At 55.5% G+C, this 12902-nt stretch overlaps 1 protein-coding gene across 4 annotated transcripts in view; it reads left to right on the top strand.

Annotated features, from left to right (window-relative positions):
• Erg (ETS transcription factor ERG) overlaps nucleotides 1-12902 on the top strand; it is an 82562-nt gene that overhangs the window by 37735 nt on the left and 31925 nt on the right. For all 4 annotated transcript variants that reach the window (XM_055614983.1, XM_055614982.1, XM_055614981.1 and 1 more), the window contains exon 2: nucleotides 2197-2414. In XM_055614983.1, coding sequence (XP_055470958.1) covers nucleotides 2197-2414 — 218 coding nt within the window. The remainder of the gene's footprint in view (nucleotides 1-2196; nucleotides 2415-12902) is intronic.

Raw genomic sequence — 12902 nt, 5'->3', positions numbered from 1 at the left:
GTGTGTGTGTGTGTGTGTGTGTGTGTGTGTGTGTGTGTGTGTGTGTGGCACTTGGAGGCCAGAGGTGTCTGTCCCTGCAGCTCAGCTCTCTCCACCCTTTGAAGCCTGGGCCTGGCAGGCAGGCGGAGAAGCCAGGGGCTGCGTGTGACCAGTCTGCCCTGAAAGGGAATGTGGAAGCCTGAGTGTGCAGTTGAACTGGGATGGAGTCGTGTTTGGGCGTGTGCTTGCCTTTTCTGGTAGCCGCTCAGTGACGCAGGTTCACACGCTCCTCCTTGGCTTTATCTCCCTGTTGGGTGTGTGTCTGCGTGCGCGTGTGTGTTAGGTTGTATCGCGTACATATGATGTGTGTTGTAGAGTGTAAGTGTGTGTGTGTGTGTGTGTGTGTGTGTGTGTGTGTGTGTTACTTGGGCTCACCTTTGGACCCCTGTGTAGAAGGGAGTCTGTGCTTGGCCGCGTGCAGCGCTTACCCGGCTTTCAGGGTCCTCTCGGGACTGAGCGATGGCTGGGTGGAGCCTTCCTCCGTTCCCACAGCTCTGACTGGGGAGTGTTGTAGGAGCGGAACAGACTTGTGCCCTTCTTTCCCACTTAAATCGATCTCAGTTAACTTTGATTTCTTTCTTCAGAAAACCATGTGTTGAAATTACGCTTTGCCAGATGTGAGAAGATTTCCTCCCGAGCTCGTGCGCGCGCACAGGCCCCATTTTAGCTGGGATGTTTCTGTCCTCCCCGCCAGTCCTGCACCCGTGGCCGCTTGTTTGCAGGAGCATCTTACGAACATTTGTGGGTTACTGTTTCTGCCGCTCCCTCGGTGTAACCGGTTTTTGCCAGCTTCTGCTGGAAATCATGCTGTGTCCACGCGCCTTCCCATCGGTGGGCAGAGAATAGGTGTCGATGTGAACACATTTCCCAGCGGGGCCAGGAGTCCGGGCACAGGTGTGACCACGCCCGCGTGCACCCTCACAGGACCCCTGGCTTTCTCGGACCAGCTCATGCACACTTAGCTCAGCCCTGGACCCTGTGTCCCTCCTCCCTCCTTCCCGCTGTTCAACTGAAAGCCGCAGGCTGAGGGCCGGCCGCGCGGCCACAGTGCTGCTCCGAGAAACAGCAAGCCTCGGGCTCCGCCTCCAGCACCCGTGTGAAACCCGGGCACACTGGGCACACTGGTGTGCCTGCGAGCCCTGCACCCGGGCGGGAGCACGCCAGGTTGCACACTCATGGGGAGGTCAAGCTGGCCGGTGAGCTCTGGGTTCAGGAGCCTCAAAGTGTCAACGGCTTAGTGAGCTAGCGCCAGCAACCTGCCGCCTCTACACGTGTATGCACAGGTGTGAGTGTAAGTGCGCACACCTACACCTGCACACCCACCCGGGTGCGAGCACACACACACACACACACACACACACACACACACGAGTGTGCTCTCCGGCCTTCTCATCAGTTGATAACTGTGCTTTGCAGGCCTCCTGCACATCAGCTCTCACTGAGGACTCACCACTGGCTTAAGCACAGAAAAGTGTCCCCGTTGGGACGATTCTCTTTTTTCTTTTCACAGAACAGTGAAAATATCAGAGACCAGGGCAGGCTCTGCCCCAGTGTTTGGCGGCCTCTGGGTAATTCGCAGCTTTTTAGTTTTTACTTCATTTATCATCCAGATGTTCACCATCATAGAAGCGTTTGAAGCTCTTCCCGGCAAACAGTGCGGTGTGGGAAGAGCTGCATCTCTGTCTGGCTCCCGTCGGCCGCGGCATCCCCGTCCGCTCTCCCGAGGACCCGGACCTCTGGGTCCCAGAGCACGGGGGTCCCCCACAGGCCGAGGTGTTGGTCTTCCCAGCCCCGTCTCTCATCTCTGTGACCCTTCCTCGCCCTGTCTGCTTGAATTATAGATCACATTTGTCAAGTAATGACACATGCAATTGGATGTCTTCTAAGACCTTTGAAATTCAACTTCCTCGAGTTGAGATTAAAGTGGGCCCTGTCTGGCCAGAGCAGAGCGGGCCTGGGCGCTAGAGCCCCGCAGGTGAGCGGCTCCAGGCCACTCCAGCCGCCACCGCTCACTGGAAACAAAGCTACTTTTGTTTTCTCCTTTCTTGCAGAGAACAGGAGGCCAGCCTTTGCAGCCCTGTCAGGGCTGCCCCTAAGTGTAGGAAGTGACCCTGAAACACGACTGGGGTGTCCTGACTCTGTTTCTTTCCCTTCCAGGAGGCCTTATCAGTTGTGAGTGAGGACCAGTCCCTATTTGAGTGTGCCTACGGAGCGCCACACCTGGCAAAGACGGAGATGACCGCGTCCTCTTCCAGTGACTATGGCCAGACGTCCAAGATGAGTCCCCGGGCCCCTCAGCAGGACTGGCTGTCCCAGCCCCCCACCAGGGTCACCATCAAGATGGAGTGCAACCCCGGCCAGGTGAACGGCTCCAGGTAAGCAGTGCTGGCCACTCCGACCTCCATTCTTCTTCCTGTCTGCTGAGTCCTGTGTTTTCTTCACTGTGCCCGGGGGACTCTTGAGGGCGAGGCCGCTGGCTGGTGACTCGAGGTGCTTCTGGGGAACGTACTCCTCCGTGGCTTGGGCTGAGGACAGAGGCTGCGAAACCAGTGGAGTGTTTACCCAGAACCTTTGAAGACTCTTGGCTCAGTTCTTCTTCCCAGGTGTGAGGGGAGCGTGCTCACACATGGCGGAGTTCACTTCTGTCTTATGTTCAGTGCTATCTGACGTTTCTGTGGAGACACAGTGTTGGCTAGTGGCCAGGCAGGGCAGCGTTGCCCAAGCCACCTGAGTTTGTGGGGGTCCTTGCATGCGTGTGCGGCCTCAGCTTAAGCACCGCAAGACCCCTGGAGCTGATGTGTCTTGAGTTTGCCGTGGGAGTGTGGCTGGCACTTGGAGTGGTCGCCATTTCTAGCAATCCAAAGCCTCGTCACACAGGAGCTTGAACAGTAGCACAGGGGCTAGGGAGACTGCTCGGCAGTTGAAGCGTTGGCCACATGAGCACAAGAACTTGAGTTGGGATCCCCTGCATGCACATAAAGGCAGGGAGTGTAGCATGTGTCTGCAGCAGGATGGGAGACAGACACCTGGTTGCTCGTGGGCCAGTTAATCTGACACCAGCAGTGTTAGGCTGCCTCAGATAGGCTGGAAGGTGAAGACTCACGTTAAGTTTGTCCTCAGACTTCCTTAATGTAAGCTGTGCCATAGCACCATGAGAGGGAGAGAGAGAGAGAGAGAGGTGGGGAGGGAGAGAGAGGGAAAGTGAGGAAGAGAGAGGGAGAGAGAGGGAGGGAGAGTGGGTAGGTCTAATTTCCATTAAACTATCCCGTATATACCCAGGGGAACGAATGTAAAACCCAGAGAAAAAGACAGGATTAATTCTCCTAAATGAGCTACAAACTCGTTTATATACCAGATCCTAAGAACGGTTTCCAGTGTTTTGGGCTTCCTGAATACAAAGGCCCTTTGTACCCAGTAGGCCATTGATCCCCTGATCAGCAGGGAAGCCTGCTCCCATTTGATGGATGAGGAAGCCACTGAGCCCGCATTGGCTGGCCAGCCCAGACACCACTTAAAAGGACTCAGAGTTTGGATGGGAACCAAGCATGCTGGGCTCAGCACCCAGAACACTTTTCAGCTCGCCGCTATGAGAGGGCCTCTTTGTACATGTATGTCTCCGTGCTAAATGTGTTTAAAGTGTTGTGTTTCGTAAGTGCTGGAAATCATGGCGTCAGCTGCTTGTCGGTGTTAACACAGGTGTCAGTCACAGACCTTCCAAGGACTGTTAGCAGCGTGGCTGCCAGGCCGCATGGGGGGGGGGGGGGGGGGCGGACCCGGCCCCCGGCCTCAAAAAGGGGTTGGGTTTGTTCCCCGGCCCCCCCCCCCCCCCCCTTGATGCTTTCTTGGTTTGCCTAGTTGCTGCTGGTCTGCAGTTTTTCCAGTCAGGGTAGCACTACATAACACAGGCTGGCCTTGAACTCAGTCCTGAGAGTGTTGGGTTGTGTTGCAGTGGAGTGGAAGCAGGGCTCGGGAAGGCCCTTAGTCTGCTAACGGCCTCGGTACTTGAACTGGACGTGGCTCACCTGCAGATGAGGCAGGAGGGCTCAGTGATTGGCTGTGTTGGTTCCTGCACCCTTCAGGCCTACAGAGGTCTTGGCGCATCTCCCGGGCCCCAGCTCAGTGGCTTCTCCTAACTATTTCTGTCCTAGGCTTACATGGAGCAGGTCTTCCTGCTGTGAGACCTGGGAGCCAAGTTTGAAAGCAGGCCCCTGGCTAGGGCGTGTGGCCTAGCACCGGCACGGGCTCCATTGCTGCCTACGTGGTTTCATGGGAGAAGTGCATTTTGCAGCCTCATTCTACCAGAGCAAGTCCCGCCTCTGTCCCCAGGGGCAGAGCTCCTGGCTGTGGCTCTCATTGTCCACCCTGTCTACCCATCATCACTGCACAGGAGCCAGCAGAGAAAGAAGCAGGAGGAAAGGGAGGAGCGAGGGACAGCACAGTGGGGCACAGTGGGCTCAGGCCCACTGTGCTAACAAGCTTCTGAAATAAAACACAAGCGCCAGGGTGAACTCTGCTGCTGTTCGAATTGCTCCTATAAAACCTAATAACAGGACGGCAGGAGACAGCAGCCGCTGCCGAGGGTGCCGGTGAGGAAGTCCCTGTGGGCCTGGCTTGGCCATGCAGGATTCTCACAGACAGATGCTAATTTCAAGTCGTTCTGTAGACAGCGGCCATCGCTCCCCAGCTTGAAGTTCTGGGGTAACCCTGTCTCTCCCATTTCACCACTCTGACCTCCCTCGTGGAAATCCCCCCCCCCGTTTGTACAGTGGGAAGCTGGCAGCGTACAAAACTGAAATCCCAGCTGCCAGCCTCCCACAGTTGCCGTGGGGTACCCATGGCTCACCCACGCAGGCCAGAGATGGTGTTCCCTAAGGCCACCCCAGCTGCCTTCCACTGCCAAGGGGTGGGGCCCTGCCCAGCAGACGGCAGTCCCTGGCCCTGTGCTGCTGGTCCAGGCAGCCAGATCCAACAGCTGCCGTGGGCAGTGCCTTTGCCTGGCACCCGTGATGGCGAGCCTGCTTTTCTGCTTCTGTTTTAAATGCCCATACAATGTACATTATGTATTGAGCACATACCGAGGTACCCCTCACCCCTTTTCTCGGCGCTCCCCATCCTTTTGCCAATCTAGACAGCTGTACTTATGCTTTCATGTCGTGTGATTTTATGTATCGGTATAAAATCTGTAAGAACCATGAGTGACAGAAAACGAGAAATTTGTCTTTCTGAGACAGACTTAATTCGCTGAATATGATTACTTCCAATTATTTTTCTGCAAACTATGTAATTGTGTTCTTTCTATGACTCAAAAACTATTCTGTTTGTTTAGTATTTATGTGCCATGCTTCCGTGGTGGCACCCTTTGGTGGTGTGCCTGAGAGCCCACAGCTGCTGGGACGTGGCTGGGTCCATGCCAAGTGCCCTGCTCCCAGGCCTGTCTCCCGACTTCTTGGAGCCATGAACTCATTGATTCTGTCAGATGAGGGTCTCCTTGGGGCGGCGTTTCTCAAACTGAGCTCCTGAGTGTGGGCCTGGGGACCAGAACTCGGTCTGGAGAGACCCCCAGACTCTGGAATCACGGGAGATGGGGGCTAAGTCTGCAGGGAGCACCGGAGGACATTCTGGTGTACTGCGGAGGAGAAGCAGCACCTTGGGAGCCACTGAGGAGGGGAGAAATGAGAGCCCAGGATCTGGGTGCAGGGCCAGTGGGCTGCTCCAGCCCGGCAGGTAGAGGAAGCTGTGCTTGAGGGGTCTGTCCACCTGCACGGGGCAGCTTCTCTCTTAGCTTACTGCGAGGACACCAGGCCTACTGGAGTCTGAGAGGTGAGAGATGCACTTCCTGGACCTTGCCTCTTGGAGCATGCTGGGAAGAGAGACCACACAGGGCCTGCCTCACTCCAGCCTGTGGTCCGATAGCAAGGCACTTTTGACGTATTATTTTAAAGTATTTGTCTATCTTACTTGATCCAGGGTCTCGAGTATCCAAAGGCTAGCCGTAAACAGAGGTGTAGCCATCTCTTGCTGCTTCTGCGTCCACCTTTGAAGTGGCTGGGGTTACAGGAAGTGCCACGACACCTGATTTAGGTAGTAGCAGGAATTAAACCCAGCACCTCACATGTTAGGTAAATATACCACCAGCTGAGCGACATCCAGTGCCCTGAGGTCTACTACATTAACGGCGTGCCCCATGAAGAGTGCTGAAGGTCATGAGAGTGGGTCACTCAGTTGCCCTTTGACCTCAGACATGATGGTTAAGCACAGGTCATTGATTCAGCTGAGTTTGTTAAGCGTCTGCTGTACACATCAGTGTTCTAAAGGTGTAGCAATGAAATCCTGTGCTGCTGCCTGTCCAAGGGAGGAAGGTATTTGACCAGTAGACTTGTTAAAACGCACATGAGGCTGGATGAGAGCAGGTGCTAAGGAGAAAAGTCAGGCGGCTCCAGGCAAGGCGGCTCTGCAGGGCCACCTCTCACAAAGCGACTTTTGGTTAAATGACAGAGAAGGAGAAGGCCTCTTGGTCACACAGTGGTTGAGTGCTCTGTGCAAATGACCAGCCTGAAACCTCTAGGACCTCAGGAAGGCTGTCATCTTGACGGTGTGTGTGTGTGGGGGGTGCAGGAGCAGGCGTCACTGGAGGAGAGGGAGCAGAGAGTGAGTGCCCTCACTACAGAGCCAGCACGGATGCTCACAAGGGAAGGAGGGCTGTGCTTGGGCTCCAGCTCTTCCTGGCTCCTGTGCTGAGGCCAAGAGCAGCATGCTCTGAGGGATACTGCAGTGTGCTGTCCTGTGCTGTGCAGAGGACTGGAGCGATGGAGGGAGGGAGAGACGGGCGGACAGGAAGGAAGGAAGGAAGGAAGGAAGGAAGGAAGGAAGGAAGGAAGGAAGGAAGGAAGGAGGGAAGGAGGGAAGGAAGGAAGGAAGGAAGGAAGGAAGGACAGGGATTACAAATCAAGCATGCTGTGGCTGAACCAGAGCTAGGAAGCCCAGGCTCTTGGGGACAGCCTTCACACTCTGACTTGACTCCAGGAACAGGCAGCAGGCCCTCTGGCCACCACTGGTGCAGCAAACTTTCACCCGCTCCCCCAGTGGGCCCCAGAACAAGGGATTTTGCCTCTAGTTGTAGGCTGGCAATGCCTAAAAGACACTGTGTGTGTGTGTGTGTGTGTGTGTGTGTGTGTGTGTGTGTGTGTGGCAGCTGGGGGTTTCGTACGTGTCTGTGAGTAAAGCCAGTGAATACTGGCATCACTCCGTCCTGCACAGGACGGCACGGCCTCTCCAGAGATGACCTGACTCCACATCTTCACATGGTACCGTGACCCCGCAGTGGCCTGCTGTGGGCTCTTCAGAACTTTTGACCCTGCTCACAGCTGTGAAGATAGAGCTACGGGAGCATGCAGAGCTCCGTCCATGTCACTGGTAGAATGCTCCCGAGCACACAGCCCTAGAACTACATGAGACGGACAAGGTGGTTCTGGCTGTAATCATAGCCCGATCAGAGCAAAGGCAACTGGATCAGGCGTTCAAGGCCAGCCTTCGCCACACGGTGGATTTGACTTCCTGCCTCAAACGTGCAACTAATGACAAAACTATCCCCAGAGACTGGCAGCAGGTAGTCTAAACTCAGAGAAGGCCCAGGACCCGTGATGAAAGAGCGAAGGGTGAGGTCTGTTCCAGGGACCACGGGAAGACAGCTGAAAAGAGCCACCAGTGGCCAGCATTTCTGCGAGGCACTGAGACAGTTTATAGAGTATTTTAGAACAGAGATATCCAATTTCCTAGTAGACTATAAGATGTTATGTTACCATTAGACTCGTTTTCTTCTCTTTGAAGTTCATTTGATTTTGTGTCCAGCTCAGGTCCCTCCCCCACAGTCAGTCCCCAGACCCGCTTCATCCCCTCTGGGCTTTCCTCTGGGTGGGAAGCCAGGTCTTCCCTCCCCTCTCCGAGTTGTGTCCATGTTGCAGGTTTTAATGTTGTGTCTGATCTGGCCAGAGCCGCTGTTTGGCTTGTTTGCGTCTTTGTCTCCCATGGGAGCTGCGCCTAAATGTTCAGAGTGAAAGGAGCCTCGGGTGGCCCTTTACAGTGGCCTTCAGTGAAGACTCGCTGCGCTGGACACGGAACTTTAATGTTGTCCCAGATGCCCGCTCTTCATGTTTCTGCTTGCCACTGAAATGCGGCTTTGTGTCCCCTGCTGCGGACAGTTGCTTCCGAACAGGCTTCGATGCCAGGAGCGCTCTCTGTATGCGCAGCTAACTCGCTAACTCGCGCTGAGTGTGTGAAGCTGCTCTCAGGCCGGGCTTCTCTGCCAGCTTAGGCTTGCTGTACATACGCTTTCTTGTGCTCTGGGGAGCCGTAGGCATTATTTGGGGGCAGTGGCGCTCCCTGGACTAATTGCATTTGCTCCTTTTGCCTCAGGGCTCTGACTGAATTGGCAAGCGAGTACCCCCCTAATTAAGCTCGGCTGCTCTCCAGGCCGTGGCTGGCATGGGCACTTGGAGACTTTCAAGTGAGTGCTTTTTCCTAACAGTAATGGTGAACGTCTTAGTCAGCTTTGGTCTCTGCGACAAAAATACCAAGACTGGGCAGCTTCCGGACAATAGAAGTGTGTCCCTCGTATTTCCCAAGGCTGAGGCATGGCCTACAGGCACTGGTGATCTGCTGTCGGAGGGTACCTGCTTCCTGGTCACTGAGGGTAGCTTCCTGCTGCTTGACTGTGGGGCAAGTTCTCTCTGTCTGTCTCTGTCTCTCTGTCTCTTGGAGTCTCTCTGTCTGTCTCCCCATTTGGGATGGAAGCCTGTTTGCAGTCTATGAGCACCAGAGACCTACATCAGATATCTTCCTCGACCACCATTCTCTTCTCTTCACATACTAACATGGTCTCTCATGGACCCCAGTCAGATGGCTCACTCGGCCGTCTGAGCTACCTAAGAGACCCCAGTCTCTGCCCCCAGCTCTGCCATTACAGGTAGGTGGCCACACCCAGCCAGCTTTCACGTGGGCGCTGGGATCCGAACCTTGCGTGATAAGCATCTTATCCACAGAGCTGTTCCCCCAGCCCTGGGATTGTGTTATATAAAGTCACCAATCCATCCTGAGGTGAAGGCTCCGCTCTTGTGTTAGCGTCCCCCTGAAGCCCACTGACTTCATCACATTGGCTTTCTTCTGTGAGATCTGTGAAGACACACGCACACCTGCCACAGTGAGCCCTCGTGAAGTGGCTCCTCTACTTTCATGGACCCCAAGCCTTGGCGAAGGTCAGCCTGCCATGCTGCAGAGGTGGGTGCAGAGGGTAGGCCAGGAAGGGACACGGGCTCTGCTGTCTCCCTCTCTTCCTCCCTTTTCCTCCGGGCTGTGACGTCTTTGCTCCCCGAGGAGGGTAAGCACAGGGGCGGCCTAAAAGGGGACACAGGGCTGGAGCTCTCCCTGTGGGGCTCCCCTGTGGGGCCCCTGAAGGGCTGCTGCCAGGGAGAGGGGCCTTTGCCTTGAAGGTGGAGTCATTCCAGTCGTCAGAATTGACACAGTTTTAAAATGTGAAACCCAAAGCTTGCAATAGGAGGAGGCTCAGCAAGGTGCGTTCTTTGTTCTTTGCAGCGAGGCCCTGAGTTTGCACCGCTGCACCCACATAGAGGCTAGGCAGAGCAGCATGCTGAGCGCTCTGGTCTCACCCTGGGGAGGGGCAGGCACAGATCCTGTCAGGGTCTCCTTGGCAGGGCAGCCCAGCCTCGCTCTCCATCCTACTGTGAGACCCTGTCTCGAAACTCAGAGTGGCACCCGGCATCAGCTTCTGGCTCCCACATGCATGCACACACATGCATAGAACATCACACAAATGCAAACACACAAACTCATCACATACATATGAATACACATGGACACACACACACCATACATCACACACATACACACACGTACACCCCCACATAACATACAAACGCAAATATAGACACTCAGTGCATACACCGCATACACACACACACGCATACACACGCACACAAACACACACACGCATACACACACACACACACACAGCCCTGGAACGCTGACTTAGTGATTTCTTTTTTCTGTAAAAAATGTATTTCAAACAAAGTGACAGAAAGTCACACGGCGGAGATGCTGTGTCTGATCGCTCCTGTGGAACTCAGATTCCGTAGGTCATTCCAATCCCTAATGACAGCCCTCCACAGAGTTTGACTTTCCCTCTCATTCTCAGGACCCAGACGAGGCGCTCTCTCGCTGAGAAGCATTTTCAGCTATAAATACAGGCATGTTCTTAAACAATCACGCTTGCTGGGGAAACGTCCAGCCCGGGTTGGGGGCAGGAGTAGCTGTGGCCGAGGTAGCGGTTAATTCAGCTTCGGCCTGAGAAAGTTGTCTGGAGGAGGCGGAGGCTCCAGGTGTAAGGGGATATTCAGCTGGAGTAAGAATAACACGCTGGGAAGACAGGCGTGCGAGGCTCGGCCTGAGCTGGAGTCGAACATGAATCACACGGCCCCACCCGCTGCCCAGGCCGTGGGGCCTGAAGCAGCTTTTCCACTGATTCAGAAATAAAACAGAGCCACAAATTACCCTGGAGCTGGCCAGACAATCCGCTCCTTGTCTGGGGCCCTAAAAATACCTTCTGTGGGGCGTCGCTTCCATCACCCTGGGAAACCGGGGAAGGCGCCTGGGCCGACTACCAGCAGGCAGGCTTGGAGGTTAGGCAGAGTTACGGTCCAGTGGGGGCCGGGAGCTCACTCAGCCCTCCGTGGGGCAGGGGCGGGAGTGGTGTCCACTCCTAGGAATGATGCTTGGACGAAGCTGAACTTGGAGCCTTGCTGTCCTCGTGAGTCTTCATCCAGGCCCTCTCGAGTGCTTCGCCAACAGACCCGTGACATCAGTGCACAGGCACGGTGCCCTCATGTCACAGGCTGACCTGACAGTGCAGGTGGCAACACCAGTAACCTCTGCGGGCAGGAGGCTGTGTGGTGGACGACCTGACCTCCCTGCCTCAGGACCCACCTCGGTCGGAAAGGGGTCCTGGGGTCACCTGAAGAGTTGTTCACCCACAAACACCGAGAGGACACGAGTCGGGGTGAGGACCCTGGAAGAGAGCAGAGCCTTCAGCCCTGATGGCAGAGGAGAGAGAAAAGGATTGGAACAAATGTGAGCGTGTGAGCACATATGTGCCCCTGCGTGTAAGTGCGCGTGGAAGCCAGGCGACAGGCTTGGGCGTCATTCCCCAGTGCCACTCGCCTGGTGTTCTGTGAGACGGGGTACTCCCCCCCAGGCTGGTCGGGCAGCAAGGGGCTCCCACCCACCTCTCTGCTGTCTCCCCTCAGGTCCTGAGGCTCCTCATCCTGGGAGGCCCCGCTCACTGAGCTCGCCCCGAAGCCGAGTGTGAGGTCAGTGGGACCTTGTGCAGGGCCCAGCTGTCCCACGGAGGGTGCACCCCGGGTGCAGGCGGCTAGAGAGCTCAGACTCTTTCCCGGTGACATTCCTGGGTAGATGAGGGCCTCGCACATGCCTGTCAGGCTGATGGCCAGGGCTCTGCCGTTTTCCAGTGGGTCTGTCCTATCATGGAGCCCACCCTCCCGAAAGCACCCACCTTGGCAGAAAACAGACTGCGTGTGCCAACTTTATATTGTTTTCCACAGACCAAAAAGACGTCGTTTTATATTTCCCAGTGTGGTTTTCCGGGCTTACTATGTCTTCTTTAAAAAAAAAAAAAAAAAAAGTGCATGTGAAGACAAGTGAGACAAGTGAGAGAGGCTTTCCTCTTGGGCCGCACGCCACGAGGTCCATGCCATGACACCGGCACCAGCTGTCCTGCTGCTGTCCGTCCTGGTCCCGGCCATCATTCCCTCCCAGTGACCTGAGCCAGGTCCACTCCCACTCAGCTCCCTGGGCCTGAAGCCTTCTGCCCTGGTTTTCTTTCCTGCTGTCGTGTGTGCACACAGCACCAGCTCTGTGGCTGGAGCACCTGCACGGCTCCCAAGGTAGGGAGTAACAGGCAGCTGCAGGTGATCCTCCTCGCAGCACCGCCTTTTCACACCTGTGCACTCACCCTCCTCAGGGGCTCGCCTCACTCCCACTCGCCTGTCTCCACTCGGCCAACAAAGTAACGTGTGCTCAACAGCCTGCTCCTCTGAGGAGGAGACGTTTTGGGAAACAACTCAGTGTTGAAGAAAGAGAATCTCCAAGAGGCCAGCCGAAGGCGAGGCATCTGTGTGCATGTGTGTGCCTCACACTCACTGGCCTCACACTTGTGATCCTTCTGCCTCAACATGCACTGCTGGCTTTGACCCTGTTTTAAACGGTTGTTATAGTTTGGCACAGCCTGGCAAAATGCAGCCCAACAGCCGCCATACCAGAGTTGGTGAGGGGTCTGTCATTTCCTAGAACACCTCCCACGATCCATGTGTGCAGTCCTGTCCTCAGGGAGGAATGTGAGGCGTGAGGTGCCTCAGAGGGTCAAGCACTGCTACAAATGGGAAGATCTGAGTTCAGATCCCCAGGACCCAGGGAAAGCCAGATGGAGCAGCAAGCGTGCAACTCCCAGAGCTTCTGAAGCAACATGGAGGCCAGACACGAGGCTCCCAGGGAGCTCCGGGGCCAGCTAGCCTGACGCCCTCGGTGGTAGACCGCAGGGGACCCTATCAGATAAAGATGAGTGTGGGCCAACTCGGGGGTTGCTCTCTGGGGGCCGTACACATGATGGCATTCATATGTTCACACAGACACACACACCACATACACACACACACACACACACACACACACACACAGACCAGACGCAGACACACAAATAGATATCACACACTCACATACACAGAGACACATACACTACACACATAGACACACACATAGACACCACACACATACACAGA

The sequence above is a fragment of the Psammomys obesus genome, unplaced genomic scaffold (genome assembly GCF_907164565.1).
Source record: "Psammomys obesus unplaced genomic scaffold, mPsaObe1.curated_primary_1811, whole genome shotgun sequence".
NCBI classification, from domain to species: domain Eukaryota; kingdom Metazoa; phylum Chordata; class Mammalia; order Rodentia; family Muridae; genus Psammomys; species Psammomys obesus.
This window is presented reverse-complemented; position numbering and strand designations above follow the sequence as displayed.